This window comes from Doryrhamphus excisus, linkage group LG8, assembly GCF_037039965.1.
Source record: "Doryrhamphus excisus strain RoL-2023G ecotype Guam linkage group LG8, RoL_Dexc_Guam_v1.1, whole genome shotgun sequence".
Classification (NCBI taxonomy): Eukaryota; Metazoa; Chordata; class Actinopteri; order Syngnathiformes; family Syngnathidae; genus Doryrhamphus; species Doryrhamphus excisus.
The window spans coordinates 11,114,230-11,131,245 of record NC_136364.1 but is presented as its reverse complement, the minus strand read 5'-3'; the positions used below and the strand labels follow the sequence as shown (position 1 = coordinate 11,131,245).

Genomic DNA, 17,016 nt, shown 5'->3' with positions numbered 1-17,016 from the left:
GGATGAAAATGTATTTGTTTTTCTTTGGAAAACAAAGAAATTTGCAAGTGATCCCAAACTTTTGAGCGGTAGTTTACCTCTGCATGCGCTTTAAAATGTTATTGTGAAACTATGTGTGTTGCACTCGTTGCACTGCTGTTTACATTGAACTCACCAGCCGTATTAACTCTGGCTGAGCCTTTGGTTCCTTACTGCCATTACAACATTCATTCTGTTGCTGCCATTTTCTACAATATACAGTCATCCTTCATTTATTGCGGTTAATTGGTTCCAGACCCAACCGTGAATTTCCACCAAGTAGGATTCCATCTTTATTAATGGAATATTTTTTATTGTGAGATCACAGAAAACCTGTGTTTAACATGGCACCCCTACACTCACCTTTCCAATGGTATTACCCAATGTAGTAAACATAATGAGAGACAATAAGCCATTTCAGACATAAATTAGTCTCATACTTGTGTGTTGATTCACATTACAGTGACATTAGTGACAACTAGTGACCAACGTAGGCTACTACATCTCATCACAATATCTTTAAATGCGCCTGAATAATTTGTATTTTAATTCATTCAGCCATTTTTATGCTAGGAAATGCTTAATTTAGACAAAAGTACATAAGCTTTGCCTAAATATGCATATTTCTTTACCAACAGGCCATATTCAACCAAGACACCATGATTTAATAATGAATATATTTTTGAAAAACCACAAGTGTGAAGCCACAGGATTTGAAGCGCAAAGTGGCAAGGGACAACTATACAGTACTTGAATAATGAATGATGTTGTGGTCGAAAAGAGCTACTTTCTCATGCACTCCAACTTATTATTAAATTTTAAAAAAAATTGTTATCTGTAATGAGTGAGTTCAAATTCTATAAATATCTTATTATGGTGCACCTAAGCACTCTGGCTCACATTGTTTGAGTAACACTGTAATTGGAACCATAGGATAGGGGTCCAGCAATGACTTTGCAGCTGTGTGTTAACTCTCAAGTAGTTATTAGAATCCTGTAATTAGTCTTCCTGTAAGACGACGACGGCAGCAGCAGGAATGTGTATTGTGTCATGCCATTCAAACCACTGAATTTTAAAAGGAAATACCTCCACAAATTGTAGCCATTATCTCCCAGCAGTGTTGCCAAGTCTGTAATTCCACTAAGACATCTTAATCTGGTCTCGCCTCCTCACATCAACACAGGCCACAGGGCCGTTCCTGCACGTCGGCGCCGTCGCCGCCTTCACAGCTCTGTCCTGGATCGTGGCCGGACAGGTGGCCCGTGCCGAAAAAACGTGTAAGTCTCGCTCATTCAATGTGACTGACACACACACACACAGGAGGAGTGTGAAATGATTAGCAATGTGTCGACAGAGGCCAAGGCACCCATCATGGAGGTGCAGGTAGAAAGCATTCCTTCAGCCCAATGTCACACAGAATACATTCAGACTGTCTGACCCACAGGAATCAGAAGATTACTATCTCTTACTGTGTATTCGCATGATGCTTTGAATGTTTGCTTTTGAATTTCTTCATGAATTGTTGCAGTTACAAACAAAATAAATCACGCAACGTAATAACACCCATAATCCTTATAAACGTTGTTGGCCTGTGGATAATTGCCATCATGTGAGCTGATTTTTAAGTAGGGATGCCCCTATCCACCTTTTACCAGATACCAGAGCTTTGTTTGGTTTAATATGGAACCACACCAAAAGAATACCAGCAAACATAGTGCCACACAAACATGCACACAAGCTCTCAGCCTGATGTGTTGACATAACCTCCAGTTGGCTACATGACCATTATTGTTGATTTTGTGTGTTACGAGTTTGTGAACGTGACAGGCAGAGGACTGCTGCAGTGCATGTACTGTGTGGAGCCAGCTGTGTAGGCTGATATAAAATTGTGTTCTTCTAGCTATATTTGCGGAACATTAAAGCACAGACATAGCTCTTGGATTGGAGTAGTAGGAAATGTACGATTTGTGAATTACGCTGGTATCTGAACCCTATACCAAAAGTAGATTGGCTCGGCCCTGCCCCTATATTTAAGAAATAACTTCATCGTTTCAAACAATGTGTGTTTCCCTGATTGCACACTGTGCCTGGCTCCCATTACACACACACACACACACATAGAACTGACCTTGAAACAAATACATTCCCCACATCACCATTGCCATTGCTCATTTGTACCTTGGTACAAGATTAATCAAGACATCATATAAAATATGAAAAGTACTGAGCACATCTGTTTTTAAGACAATTAAGAGGAACCTCTGTTTTTGAATTAATTGTTGGAAAATAATATAACCTGTAACATGACAAGTAGACTCCGTTAACACCTAACAAGGCTAATCTGGCTCTGGCAGTGCGACATGGTGGCCTCCGGGGGTGTCCTGATATTTTTTTTAAATGGAATGGTTTGAGTAAGGACCTCAAACAATGAGCCAATTCAAGAAACAATACAAGCATTTGATGTTTGCTAAATACAAGGATGAAGAGTCTTGAACCAGTCATGATGTGCTATATATATCACTAGTATATTGACACTTACTATGGTACCCATTATTATATAAAATATATATATATAAATTAATAAAATAAAGTAAAAAAAATCTTTAAAAACTTCAATTATATTAGGAAAACAGGAGGTGAACAAACGTAACAGTTACTGATTGTAAAAGTACCAGATGGAGGGGTAGGATTTAATAAGCTTTGCTTCTTCCTACTCCTTTTGGACATGTGGAACTGTGAAATGATTATGGGATGCACTCAATTGTAATCTGATGCATGTTCAAATGAAATAAACCATTACCATTAATTTTCAATTTTGACACACATTTAGCCATATATATTTAGCCAAAATGTCTAAAAAAAAACAATGTCACAACATAAACAACACAAAAAATGTGTTTTATTTGAAAATAACATTTTTTTAAAAATATAATACCATGAAATATTTACAATTTTCACATTTACAACTGAACTGAACATTTCTCTTCAATGCGTTACTTCCTTCACGCAACACAGAGACATGCCTTTTCATTTCCTGGTTGCTACAAGCATAGATTTCAATGGGGAAGATGCTGGCCATGCTATTATAAAATGCACATCTGCCATTTTTTTCTGCCTAAAACGGCACCAAACACATACAGACTTTAATATCAAATGCATGCTGAGGGTTCCAGTTGAACGTGTGCTCTTCTACAGCCTTCCAGGTGGTGGTCATGCTGCTGTATCTCGGCGCGTTGCTGGGCATTTACGTGGTGCCGCTCTACATCACCTCCCCTTGCATTATGGACCCCAGTAACCTCAAGCCTCGCCCCGATGTTATTGGCCACCAGGGGGCCCCCATGGTGAGTCCTCAAGTGCATATGAGCACAAAGCCCTCATGCATCCAATGTATATGTCTATACTTCCTAAGGCTAAACCAAAGGGAGCTCTCGATTTTAGGTCTCTATCAGATTTATGGCTTTCTGGCCAATTGGTTTCCGCAATGCAATGAGCTGTAGCAAATGAACTAGTGTATAAACTGGTACTCATTATGGATATGGTGAAATGCCACGCTGAGAGAATGATGCCTGACTAAACACAGTTAGATTTATAGCTTTTTAAGCGATCTGAATTTTGGATTTATGGCCTTGGCTCGATATCCCTCTTCGTGTTATGCAACACGCTGATGGGAAAAAGGAGCTGACATGTTCACGCACAAAAAGAAAACACACACACACCCTGCTATTTGCGGTTATTTGTGTAAAGCGATCGATCCTCACAGTGGAATCTAAAATAGGGAGAGTCTGTGCATGGCTGTGAAAGTCCCAGAGAAAACACAACATCACATGACTGGCCTCCACAAGGTCACATTATTGATCATAACATTTTCTTCCTGTCTTTCCTGTTCTCTTGACTCACAGTGTCCAGACGATGATTCAGTTCTTGTCAGAGATTTTTAACCTGCCGGATCCCATTGAGTTAATTTGTAATCCATAAGCTGCCGTTTTCCCACATATGCTTGGAACTGTAAAACAAACAGAATAGTGGTCACACGAGACAAGAAGTGTAAATGTTTGTGTTTTGGGGGGCGGGGAATTTCAGCTGGCTCCAGAGAACACGATGTGGTCCTTTCAGCGAGCGCTGCAAATGAATGTCACTGGGCTGGAGGCGGACATAGCTATCAGGTACCCAAACCAGCAAGCAATCTAGCCTCCACCTCATGCTTCTATTGAGTTTACCGACCATTGCATTTTTTGCATTCACAGTTGTGGCTGTTGATATAGTTTTATTAATGCCACAAGATGGCAGCTTCCAGCAGCTTTATTTGTCTCTACATGCACTTTAGACTCACTCATGTACCTGTTGTACAGTTGTTTACAATGAACTGAGCAGTTTACTACACCAGTGGTTCTGTAAGTGCTGTGTCATGTTATATACACAAATGTCTTTGTTTTCCAAACATTTTTTTTTCCATTTCACAAACATTTTTATCCATTTCACAAACAATTAAAATTAATTTTCAAAGAAGGATCTCCATTTTTGCATAGAGGCCTACTATCAACAACTGTCAGTCCTCTGCATCAATCTCCTGGTATGGCTGCTAATCCAAGTTCATCATTTTATAAGGCTAATAGATGATTAGAAAAGCCATCTAAAAATCTAAACTAAAACTAAAATCTCTTACCATGCTGTTAAGATTAAGATTATAGAAAATAATAATATAGAAAAATAAACAATATAAACAACCCAAGTATTAACAAAATCAACAGTTTTCCCAGAGTTATATACAATACAGTATGTAGATAATATGAAACGAGATGAGATATATGACCAGTCTATACACTGAGATCTTGTTAGAGAGTTAATATGAGGCATTATGGAAATACTTCACATAGAACTACTCCTTTCAGAGAGCAGCACAAACTGGGTCTAACAAGGACAGAAAAACGCTGCACAACTGTGCAAGAGAGTGTGTAGTTTAAGACAAAGATGCCTCACAGCTGCACTAAATAGTAGCCATCAAACACCAGTGTCAGTATCAACAGTGAAGCGGCGACTTCAGGATGCTGGACTTTTCCTGGACATTTGCTGGACATTTCCAAGTCATCCCAGACTTCTGAGTGGTTGTGAACTTGTTAATGAATGACCATGTGGTCAAAGTAAAAAAAAAAAAAAAAAAAAAAAAAGCAATACCAGCCTTTCTCCATTTATTGCAAACCATTTTGGTAAATAAACACCCAGGCTATAATTAGAGCATTTATGGTGTATAAAATATTCAGCTTACCTGCAATAAAACTGTTCCCTTTTTGTTTCTTAAAACAAGTGTCGACGGTGTTCCGTTCCTGATGCGCGACCCTACGCTGCGCAGGACCACCGACGTAGAGAAGGTCTTCCCCGACAGGCAGATGGAAGATTCCTCGCTCTTCAACTGGACCGATCTGCAGCAGCTCAACGCGGGACAGTGGTTCCTCAAGGTGGGACAGCCGTGAGGCACGTAATCAGCCAAGTAGTGTTCAGATTCTCACTGCCACTCGTTTTTACATGTTTAAAAGCCTCTTCACTCCTATTCTCCAGGACGATCCCTTCTGGACGGTGCAGGCCCTGTCCCCCCACGAGAGGAACCTGATTAGCAACCAGAGCGTGTGCAGCCTGGAGCAGCTTCTCAAGCTGGCCTCCTACCATAACGCCAGTGTGGTGTTCAGACTCAGGAGACCCCCTGTGGGACATCCCTGTTACGACAGCTGGATCAATGACACGCTGCAGGCCATGCAGCAATCCAGGGTTCCTCAAAGTCTGGTTGGTGTCATATTCACTAGCTAGGTGTCCTATTTGGTACTTTCATTCCTGGTTCCTGTGTGTTTGCAGGTGATGTGGACTCCTGATGAAGACAGGGCTCAGGTGAGACAGCTTGCACCCGGTCTGGTCCAGACGTCAGCGGAGAAACAAAGTCCTCAAAGCCTCCAAGAGGCGGGCATCAGCAGGCTGCTGCTCAGATACAACCAGGCTAGCGCTCAGGAAATCGGGTAGGAATCTACACACACACACCAATGCTCCGAATTTATAGTATATTAATATAAAAATGTATTTCAGGGACTTTTCTCAGAGAAACATCAGCCTCACCCTCTACACCGTCAACGAGCCCTGGCTTTACTCGGTGCTCTGGTGCAGCGGTGTGTCGTCTGTGTCGTCGGAGGCTCCCCATGTCCTCAAGAAGGTGCCTTACCCCACCTGGCTACTGGTAAGGACACACAACCTTCAGCATGTTAGCAGATAGCAAGTGTTAACGTACACAACACACACACACACAGTCAATGTCTTGGAACCAGCATTTTTAACTCCCATGATGCACTGCGACTGCATCTGCTACGTTATAGCTTGTAGGACTCTGTGTTTACCTTAAATGAGCTGTTGGACACAAACAGTTTCCAGAGCCCTTCGCTTTCGCCTTTTTAGTCCCAACACAATAATTATTAATTAATTAATTATGAACTAGTCTGTCCCCTAAATTCTCCTGCACCTCTTTATGATTTGACCTGAGCGGCACACCATGTTTGTCGCCATATGGGAGGCCTGCACGGGGGAACTCCTGACCCTAAAAGTCCTGCTGTGTTTGGTCTGCTGCGGCATCTGGCAAAGGCAAGCATGCCAGCAGATGTTGTTGAGTTACTGTACAATAGTGCATTTAAAAAAAAACAGATTAATTCAAACGTTAAATCCTTTTGCTTTGCAATTGTCGAGTTCTTGTGGCCTGCAGTGCCTCCCTGTGGTGAATGATGGGTTTGTTTGTTTTCCCTTCCAGACAGCAGACGAATACTGCTTGATGTGGGTGTGCGCAGACCTCATCTCCTTTGTTGTGGTTGTAGGAATATTCATATTACAGAAGTAAGTTCACCTTTTGGGGGGTTGTTTTGCTCTGTTTGCTTCTCTCCTTCTGTCTCACACACATTGCTGATTACTACTTATTAACTCCTTTTCAGCACCTCTTTCTTTCATATTTAACACAACATGTTTTTCCAGGATATCGTACAGTTAGAGTTGTTGGTCTGCCACAGTGATTCTTTAATTAATACCGGTGCTCGACATCTTACCAGTAACCAGCAAATAGTATCTCTATCATTAACCAAGTTTTCCACTAGATAAAGCTAAAATTACTAAACAGTACAGCGCTTTTTGTTGCAATGTGTCATATATTTAAGAATTTAAAAGGTCCATTAGAATACATGCATTTAAATGTCTTATCAATTTTTAATTGTTTCAGTCTTTTCTTATTATATATCAAAAATTCCATTCCATTCTCTTACGTTTCTCCGGGTCGCGTATTAGTAGACTTCCTGGTCCCCGGACACCTCCTCCAGTGCCACCGGGAGGACACCAAGGTGTTCCCAGGCCAGCTGTGAGACATAATCCCTCCAGCGTGTCCTAGGTCTGCCACCCGGGTGTTTTTCCGGCTGGGCGTGCCTGGAACACCTCACCAGGGAGGCGTCCGGGAGCCACCTCAACTGACTCCTCTCAATGTGAAGCGGCTCTACTCTAAGCCCCTCCCACCCTATCTCTTAGGGTGAGTCCAGCTACCCTACGGAGGAAACTCACTTCGGCCGCCTGTATCCGCGATCTCATTCTTTCGGTCATGACCCAAAGCTCATGACCATAGGTGAGGGTGGGAACATAGATCGACCCGTAAATTGAGAGCTTTGCCTTCTGGATCAGCTCTCTTTTCCCCACGATGGTTCGGTACAGCAACTCGATATCCGCATATCGACTTCACGCTCCCTTTTTTCGTCACTCGTGAACAAGACCTAGTGATATGTGAACTCCTCCACCATAGGGAATTACCTCATTCCCAACCCTGAGGGACCACTCCATCCTTCTCCAGAACCATGTTATCTGATTTGGAGGTGCTGAGTTCCATCCTAGGTCAAAGCCCGAAGAGGCCATCAGGACCACATTGTCCGCAAATAACAGAGATGAGATCCTAAGGCCCCCGAACCAGACTCCCTTGACGCCTTTATTATGAACAGAATCGATAACAAAGGGCAGCCTTGGCGGAGGCCAACGTTCACCTGACACAGGCTCGACTTCATGCTGGCAATGCGAACCAAACTCCTGCTCCGGTTGTACAAGAACTGAATGGAAACGTAGTAGCGTGCCACCAATCCTGTACTCTGAGAGCACCCCCCCTCCAAAGGATGCCACGAGGGACAATGTCGAATGCCTTGGTGCTGCGGTGTCTCCTCTTACTTTTCTTCATAAGGGTCTTCTGAATCAGTCTTGGTCTGGCCCGTCACCTCAGACCTGTTTGCCTTGGGAGCCCCTACCAGGGTGTAGCCCCTATAACTCCTAGGATCGTGGAGTAGTAAAATAGTACATACAGTATTTACCATTTAATAATGTGTTTCATTGCTGTTATCACAAAGCTGCACGGATTGTTCCTTAGCAACCCCGCGCCTTCAGTAGGATCTCATCATATGACAGACGATTAGATTCACTGAAGCATTCCAGCGTGCCTCCTCGGTTGCGTCTGTCGCCTTCTTAAACTGACCTCTCTTGTCTCCCGCCTTCTGTCTTGTCCTTTTCTTTGTCCTCTCTCTCTTTCTTTCCCCCTCCTCTGCCTGACTGCATGCCGCTGCACTCTGACATCTTCTCTCAGCTATCACATGATCAGGTAACACTCCTCTCCTTTAACCTCTGTTCATGTAACGCATCCTGCTTTTAACCGGCTTTTTTCGTATTATTATTACCGTCTTTTTGTCTGTTTGCCGTGTATATATTTTTTTCTCTGAGGCTACCTTTGTCGCAGTTACTTTGAAGTCCTCTTTTTTTTTTACCCACACAGAACTTAAAAATACTACATGTCTCACAGGAAGTATGGCTGCATTGTCTAATAATGGAGGTGGCTTGTAGGTGTCTGATTGATGCTGATGGACTTCCTGCTGCTGTTGCACTTCTCTTAATTACATCAAGGCAGGCTCTCTTGAATGAACATACACTAGTGTAAGGTACACTACCGCTCCAAAGTTTGGGATGACTTAAAAATGTTTTTGTCCAGTCCGAGATATGGCTTTTTCTTGGCAGTCCTGCTATGAAGTCCAGCATCCTGAAGTCGCCGCATCACTCTTGATACTGACACTGGTGTTTATTTAATTAATTTTAATTTTAATTTTAATTTTAATTTTAATTTTAATTTTAATTTTAATTTTAATTTTAATTTTAATTTTAATTTTAATTTTAATTTTAATTTTAATTTTAATTTTAATTTTAATTTTAATTTTAATTTTAATTTTAATTACATAAAGGGTACCATAGTAACTGTCAATATCGTGATATATATAGCACACCATGACTGGTTCAAGACTCTTCATCCTTGTATTTAGCAAACATCAACTGCTTGTATTGTTTCTTGAATTAGCTCATCGTTGTGCATTGTTTGAGGTCCTTACTCAATCCATTCCATAGTTTGATTCCACATACTGAAATGCTATGGCTTTTTAATGTAGTCCTAGCATATAAGTGTTTCAAATGTAGTTCTTCCCTGAGATGTACTGGATGACATTTTTAGGTAATTGGTTGTTTATAGCCCTTTGCATTATTTTAGCTGTCAACAAGTTGAAGTAGTTGTGATTTTAAAAATAAGGAGTTAGTATGTTCTCTGTAGGTGGCATTATCAATTATCCTTACTGACCTTTTTTGCAGTACATTTAGCATGTTTTTAAGGCAGGGGACACGGGTTACAGCACATCCCAGCCTCAGACAGTCTTGGATAACATTTGATTGATTTTAGCATGTTTCACATATTAAAATGCAAAGACACAGCATTCAATTTTATTGAAAGTGTTTGTCCAACCCCGGTCTGCCGAGAGAGAGCAGCGGCAGCAGCAGTTATTGATGAAACCATTCCCTGAGCTGACGTTCCTCCATCCGACCCTGCAGGTATCGAACCAGCGGCATGCGCAGCTACAACCCTGAGCAGATCATGCTGAGCGCCGCCGTCGGGAGGTCCAGCCGAGACCTCAACGTCATGAAGGAGAAGCTCATCTTCTCTGGTGAGGGCGGTGAAGGATGGTAAACTCCTCCCAGCATGCCGTCTCTCTTGAATGTCTGTCAACGACGTTCCTCTACCTCCTCTTGCACTCTCGTCCCTGTCAAAAGGTCAATCCCAGTAGCCCCACCCCCCGACCCTCACTGCCATCTCTCCGTGTGTGTGTGTCCGTCATCTGCATCATCGGCTGCCTCTTCCCTTGTTCATTCCATGCTTCCACTTTGCTCCTTCATCCATCCATCACTCCCTCCGTGCCACCCACACCCTCCCCTCCCTACAGCGTCGTGCTTAGTGACGCTTATAAGGGGGCCCCAGTCTGCCTTGCACTGGGCGGGGTCAAAGGTAAGTTCCAACACTCATGTCCCACGCCCCTCTACATTTGTAAACATTTGGAACATGATGTTAGTGTTCGGGCGGCACGGCGTTAAAGTGGTTAGTGCGCAGACCTCACAGCTAGGAGACCAGGGTTCAATTCCACCCTTGGCCATCTCTGTGTGGAATTTGTATGTTCTCCTCGTGCATGCATGGGTTTTCTCCGGGTACTCCGGTTTCCTCCCACATTCAAAAACATGCTAGGTTAATTGGCTAGGTAAATTGTCCATAGGTATGAATGTGAGTGTGAATGGTTGTTTGTCTATATGTGCCCTGTGATTGGCTGGCGACCAGTCCAGGGTGTACCCCGCCTCTCGCCCGAAGACAGCTGGGATAGGCTCCAGCACCCCTGCGACCCTTGTGAGGAAAAAGCGGTAGAAAATGAATGAATGAATGTTAGTGTTCAAGATGACCATGGCAATAAGTTGACACCTGAATCTTCTCAATGGCCAGTGGGGTGGCCGAAGAGTGACCGGGGTGGCCACGGCCAATTGGAGCAATCAATAGCTGAGCAGTGTGCCGAGGACATGCTATCATAGTTTCTGGATTCTGATCACCATCGGGCATAATACAGAAGTGTATGACGATCGGCACTCCCGATTTAACTCTAGACCCCTTTGCCTTTGCTTCGACAGGGACAGTTTCCATTATTAACAGATTTATGTGCTGAATCACGCTTTAGAATTTAAGTCAAAGTCGACAGTGAGAAAACTTGCTTTCACGGAAAGTAAAATGCGCCAAAGTGGAAACTGCGGTAATACTGAACAAATGTTCTGCACCACGTTTGTCAAAATTGTAGACAGAGAGTGACCAAGGGTGGCCACGGCCACCCATGGCCGCCTTCGTTGCTCCGCCACTGGTTACCAATGATAAAAAAGTGATATGTGTGAGAGGCGCAACTCTGGAAACATCAGCCACTTGGCGGCAGTATTGGTTTACCTTTCCTCCTCTCCCTCTGCAGCCAAATGCATGCTCGTTCTGTGATGGATTCATTGCCTGTTTACTTTTGATTTCAAGACGCACGCAAATGAGACATAACTAAATCATGGTGCACAATATCGATTGGTAATCCGGTTTAAGTTGACCGATTCTCACCGCCTCGTATTTTGAAGTGTGACATGGTTGACTTGGTTTTCGATGTGTGAGATGCATCTGCAGCATGACTTGCATTTGCTTGACCTCTTCATCAATAATCATCCAAGTTAAGTGCTTAAAGCTTTTGATTATATGATGCATTCCATTGTAACCTGAGGCATGTTCAAATAAAATGTACATAATAATGTAAGAAATAATGTCTTTAGATTGAGCAAATGTATTAAAAGCTTTTTTATGGTTCCGATGAAAAAAATGTACTAAAACAGATCCGTTCAGCTTTTTGTCATAATTGTCTTTTCAAATATGACGTGACGACTTTGTGTGTTCTTTGGCTCCCTCTAGAGGTGGGCAATGGAAGTGTCAGCGGCGATGAGCCGGACGCAGACAACAGTAACGAGTATGACTACTACACTAACCAACGTGTGAGCCAATGATGGCCACTCAGCCGCAAGATGAGGAAACAAGCGTGTACAGTTTGTAAATACCGTCATTGCTTACTGGACAAACTATATTTCACTTTGGACTCAGCACTTTTTATTGTATCCGTGGCTATTTGGCGGATATTTGATTGATTTAGGAATGTCCAGACTCTTCGTTTTAAGCTAATTTTCCAAAGCAGCTCTTTTCCATTTTAAGCACTGATGCCTTTTTATTTATATCTGAAATATGCTTACATCGGTTGCCACGGTAGTCACATTTCAAATGCTGTCTTAAAGAAGTCCTGCTGGCGCATGGAACAGTTATGATCATATGAAATGTGTGTGAGCTGTACAGTCAGGAAAGTGTGGTGTTGTTGTAATTGAATCCATTCAAATATGTATCCTCATTGGGTGTGTACTTTTATAGCCTGTGTGTAGTATTGTATTGTACATGTTGTCACTTGCTACTATTTCTCGGTAGTTAAAGTCTGCTGGGGTTTATTTTATTGTTTACAAACATAAAGTGTCTTTGTGTTGGTTGCTGCTGTCAAATGAATAAAAGTGTAAGATAACTAAAAGGGACACTCAGCACTTGTTTTTTTTGTCTGTGCTTCTTAAGTAACTTAAACAAGTTCCACTCCATACATTTGAGTCGTCAAAAGTAGTTAGATAAAATCTGTAGCCATCTACCTACATACTACACCATGTGGGTATACCAACAAATATCTGTGCAAAATATATCCATGCCAAAACATCAATATTGTCCCACCGCAAGGCATGCTGGGTAGTTTGTGGTACTTCATTTTTTACTCGATTGCAAAGTATGCTGAGATTGTCAGAGAAGTAAACAGGAGAGATTAACATACTCTTGATATGCAGTGATTTTTATTGGTCACAGTTCATATTGTTGCAGCTGGACTACCCAGAATGCTTTGTGGGCATTTGGAAATGAGTTTTGTTAGGTCTTTTTTGTTTTATTGCACTATGAGCAAGTATGTTGCTCTGTTTGATATCGCTTATATATACTCAGCTAGTACATGGACTGAATGTCTAGCTTTGGTGAATGCAGTTTCTACAGGAATGTATGTACAGTATGCTGTACATTTTTACCTTTATTATGACGTATTTATAAATTATTACCAACTAAGGATGAATGAGATGTGTTTTCTGTGGGGAAAAAATATATTGCCTATTTGTGGAGTATGTGGTGGTCATTTATTTAGCATGTTAATTTATTTAAATCAAACAATTGTAAACACTGTAATAAAATAAAGGGAGTAATTTCACCGTATTATTTTGTTAATATTGTTACACTGATGTATTTGTATTGTTAAATTTATCTTTTTTGGCAATAATTTTGGATTCTGATCAAATTAAAAGGCTAAATCATTTATTTAGCATGTTAATTTATTTAAATCAAACAATTGTAAACACTGTAATAAAATAAGGGAGTAATTTCACCGTATTATTTTGTTAATATTGTTACACTGATGTATTTGTATTGTTAAATTTATCTTTTTTGGCAATAATTTTGGATTCTGATCAAATTAAAAGGCTAAATCATTCAAGAATCTTCAAACGTTTTGACACGCAAACTACAGTTAGTTGGTTGTATTTAATACAAAGCAACTTTCCCATCAAACCGTCATTTTAAAAAACACAACATAGAGTATAAGTACCTTAAATATGTATATGAATGTCCATAATGAAATACACAATCATGTTTTAGCTGTGATGCCTGTCGGCCATGAGCAGTAGTATGTTGACAATAGGCACGCTTTTTCATTTGAGAAATCAAGAGTGAAGGGGAGACGTGCAACTCTGTCAAACCCCCAATACGGGGGGGAGGGAGTCCAGTGCCTTGCTCAAAGGCACATCAAAAGTGCATCCATCCCCAATTTCTCTTCTTTTTCCTGTCTTGGTGGGGTCTTCAACCTATGACCCTGTGGTCCCCAAGCCAAGTTGAATGTAAGACCGGGACACCTCCCTGAGTAGAACTGCAAAAACAAGTAAAAGGTCAACTAAAAAGCTGGTTCACAGCAGCTGTGCACGACTAAAGTGCTTTTTGGCCCTTTTTCTTCAAGGAATGTTGGTGAGTGAGTTGATGCCAGCATGCGTACATTCAGGGTGTCTACGCAGTCCTGAGTAAACACGTACTAGCTCAGGTTTGTCTTTTGGAGATGTCTGTTGGGGATCTCGACGGCACTGACTTGTAGCGGCCATGATCCGCCCATGATGCCAGCCTGGATGGCCACGCCGGTCACCACAGCCAAGTCGGGGTCCACGGACGTGTTGGGCTCCTTCCCAAAATACTCGCTGATGAGCCGCCTGATGCGTGGTATCCTGGTGGATCCGCCCACCAGGACTACCTCGTCCACCTCGTCTTTCTCCAGGTGGCCCTCGGCGAGTACCGTCTCCACAGGGTCCAGGATCTTCTGGAATAAGTCCTCGTTAAGCTCCTCGAAAAGCCGTCGGGTGACCGCCGCCTGGAAGAGAACCTTTACCGGGGCGCCGTCGTCGTGGGCGTTGAGATGCAGCGGCACACTGATGACGACGCTAGGATGGAGGGTGAGGTTGAGCTTGGCGGCCTCCACGGCTTGGCGGAGGCGATGGATGTCTGCTTTGAGGGTGGGCGGGACCCCGTACTCCTGTTGGAATCGTTCTGTGGTGTACTGGAACAACCTCTGGCTGAAGTCCTGACCTCCTAGCTTGCTGTTTCCTGTACAAAAACCCAGAATATGAACACAAATGGTGGACAGTGCTGGATGTGATGACTGATGTTTTCTCCAAATCTAGGGACTTTTTCTGGTGTTCTTGGCGAGTTTTCCGGCATTTGGGGGCTGCTCATAGGTCCAAGCAACCATTAAAACGAGGACGTGTTTATAGTTTGTTACTCTTTGTTTGTAAATTGAAGTGCATTAGCTAAAAATTCTTCGAGTAAATGATAAGCCGACTGCATTGCTCTATTTGTTACGAAGATGCAATTACACATATTCACAAGAAGAGTGTGCTACTGAGTCATGTTCATGTGAGCCATAAAATAAACACACTAACATGCTAATTGATGCTAATTTATGAGAGAACTGTGACCGAGATAAAACATTAAGTCGTTTTAGTTTGATGAAATGATGGCCTATTAATCGGGTTTATTTGTAACTAAAGTGATTTTACGCGTGCTTCCCCTCTAACATATGCAAATTAGGTGATGTCGTCATCTATGGACTTCGAGGACAGCCAATGGCGACTTTCTATACTGAAAAGTGCCGCTCAGTCGGCTGAACTTTACCTGCCATGGCTCTAGTGAAGAACATGCCGCCCTGTTTGTTGAGCAGGGACACATCCAAGGTTCCCCCGCCGAGGTCCACCACCAGCACGTTGAAGACGTCCACCTTGTGAAGCCCGTACGCCATAGCCGCAGCCGTGGGCTCGTTGATCACGCGTAAGATCTCCAGCCCTGCAAAATGAAAGTTTAACCGAGTTGTATGACATAAGTATGTATTTTTTCCCTCTCTTTCTCTGACCAGCTAGCTTAGCGGCAAGGACGGTGTCGTTCCTCTGCTTCTCGTCGAACTCTGCAGGCACGGAGATGACGGCTTTGTGGACGGGAGCATTCAGCTGTCGCTCGGCCATCTTCCTCATCTTCAGCAGCAGCCTGGAGCCGATAAACTCCGGAGTCACTGTGAACGTACCATTGGTGGTAATGACAAACTCTGCTCTCCCGTTGTTGTTCATCACCTAGGCGGTAGGGGTAACATTTCATGTTCATTTTCAAGCTTCTCTACACAAATCAAGTGATGGGCTTGATCATTCGTGCACTGCATACCTTGAAGGGGTAGCGGCTGCTCTCCAGGACCAGCACATCCGGAGAAAAGATCTTCCCAATGAACCTCTTAGCATCATAAATAGTATTCTGTGGGTTCTTGTCGGCCACATCCACGGCTTCGTATCCGACTAACACTGTCGTGTTGGTGAAGGAGACGGCGCTGGGGAGGCTCTTCCTGCCCTCCTCATCGGCTATCACCTCCACTTCTCCGCTGCCAGGGTGAAACACACCCACGGAGCAAAAAGTGGTGCCCAGGTCCAGGCCGATCACTCTGGGCTTAGGTGGAGGCAAGTACTGCTGGCCCAAATAGCCAGCCAACAACAGAGCCAGAATAACAGCACCTGTGTCCATGAGCATGTATTTATCATGTGTTGGCTAATATTTCACAGTTGTTTTTTCAAGTAAATCCACTTACCTATCGCTGATATCGCCCCCGACATCGTTACGTATTTTCAGGAACTAAAACATCCACTATATGTTGCTGAAAACACAAAATGCCGGTTACTTGCAGTTTTGACAGCCGATGATGCGACGTTCACACTTCCTGCTAGGTACACGTCAGCGTAGATCTTCGCGGGGGGGATCCTGGGTAATGTAGTTTAAAGGCACCAATATCAATGGGACGGTGATCGTAGTTGAAAACAACAATTCCCAGAAGGCCTTGTAAGACTGTAACACTCCGCGCTCAGTCAAACACCAGACCAGATAGGCGAAACAACAGCCTAACTCCGACATGGGGTTTGTTTCCGTCACTTCCTGTCCGTTACCCTTTTTCTTCCCCAACCCCGGAACATATCTCTCGTGCAAAAACCACATAACACATAACAGTGTCATTACAATACAGAGAGAACGTCACGAAGTTAGCGCGTTCAAAGCACAATAGCAGTTTTGTGCGTAGAAATATTTGTAGTTGTCTTTTTTGTTAGGAAAGTAATCATTTTATAGTAGTATAATCAGTAAATAACTTTAGTACTATAAAGAGTTATTTGTCTTCCTCTGTCCAGTGATTTCCTAACCGTAGTACAGAGGCTGAACAGGCATATGGTGTCGTTGTCTTTATTGCACAAACGCTACTGGCCCCAAGGCCCCAAACCGGAAGCTGTGCAGACGAACGTGGGAGACATCTAGTGTCAAAACACAGAACTACAGCACACTAACTTCCCACAATGCCATTCTTTTTAAAGGGCCTGGCTCGGCCTGGAACAAAAGTGGGGGGAAAGGCGATTTTTATTCATTCATTAATTCATTATTAATCAATATATCTAATGATAGTA

General features: G+C 42.8%; 2 protein-coding genes across 6 annotated transcripts in view; one reads left to right on the top strand and one right to left on the bottom strand.

Annotated features, from left to right (window-relative positions):
* The window catches only part of gdpd5b (glycerophosphodiester phosphodiesterase domain containing 5b), a 36,062-nt gene extending 22,933 nt beyond the window's left edge, over nt 1-13,129 (top strand). For 2 of the 5 annotated variants that reach the window (XM_078792824.1, XM_058079500.2), the window contains 11 exons: nt 1,202-1,295; nt 3,214-3,359; nt 4,099-4,181; nt 5,321-5,471; nt 5,572-5,793; nt 5,863-6,020; nt 6,088-6,235; nt 6,797-6,879; nt 8,645-8,659; nt 9,925-10,037; nt 11,843-13,121. In XM_078792824.1, coding sequence (XP_078648950.1) covers nt 1,202-1,295; nt 3,214-3,359; nt 4,099-4,181; nt 5,321-5,471; nt 5,572-5,793; nt 5,863-6,020; nt 6,088-6,235; nt 6,797-6,879; nt 8,645-8,659; nt 9,925-10,037; nt 11,843-11,934 — 1,305 coding nt within the window. In that variant the 3' untranslated portion in view covers nt 11,935-13,121. Of the gene's footprint in view, nt 1-1,201; nt 1,296-3,213; nt 3,360-4,098; nt 4,182-5,320; nt 5,472-5,571; nt 5,794-5,862; nt 6,021-6,087; nt 6,236-6,796; nt 6,880-8,644; nt 8,660-9,924; nt 10,038-10,143; nt 10,376-11,842 lie in introns of all 5 variants that reach the window. The other 3 variants (XR_009131382.2, XR_009131383.2, XM_078792825.1) reach the window with 3 other exon arrangements.
* Nucleotides 12,152-16,517, bottom strand: hspa13 (heat shock protein 70 family, member 13). The gene is made up of 6 exons (XM_058079502.2): nt 16,413-16,517; nt 16,158-16,327; nt 15,743-16,083; nt 15,441-15,654; nt 15,206-15,373; nt 12,152-14,638 (listed from the first exon to the last, which is right to left on the bottom strand). Exons 2-6 carry the CDS (start codon nt 16,180-16,182, stop codon nt 14,076-14,078), a joined length of 1,311 nt encoding a protein of 436 aa, XP_057935485.2. The 5' UTR covers nt 16,183-16,327; nt 16,413-16,517; the 3' UTR covers nt 12,152-14,075.
* Between the last annotated feature and the right edge of the window lie 499 nt (nt 16,518-17,016).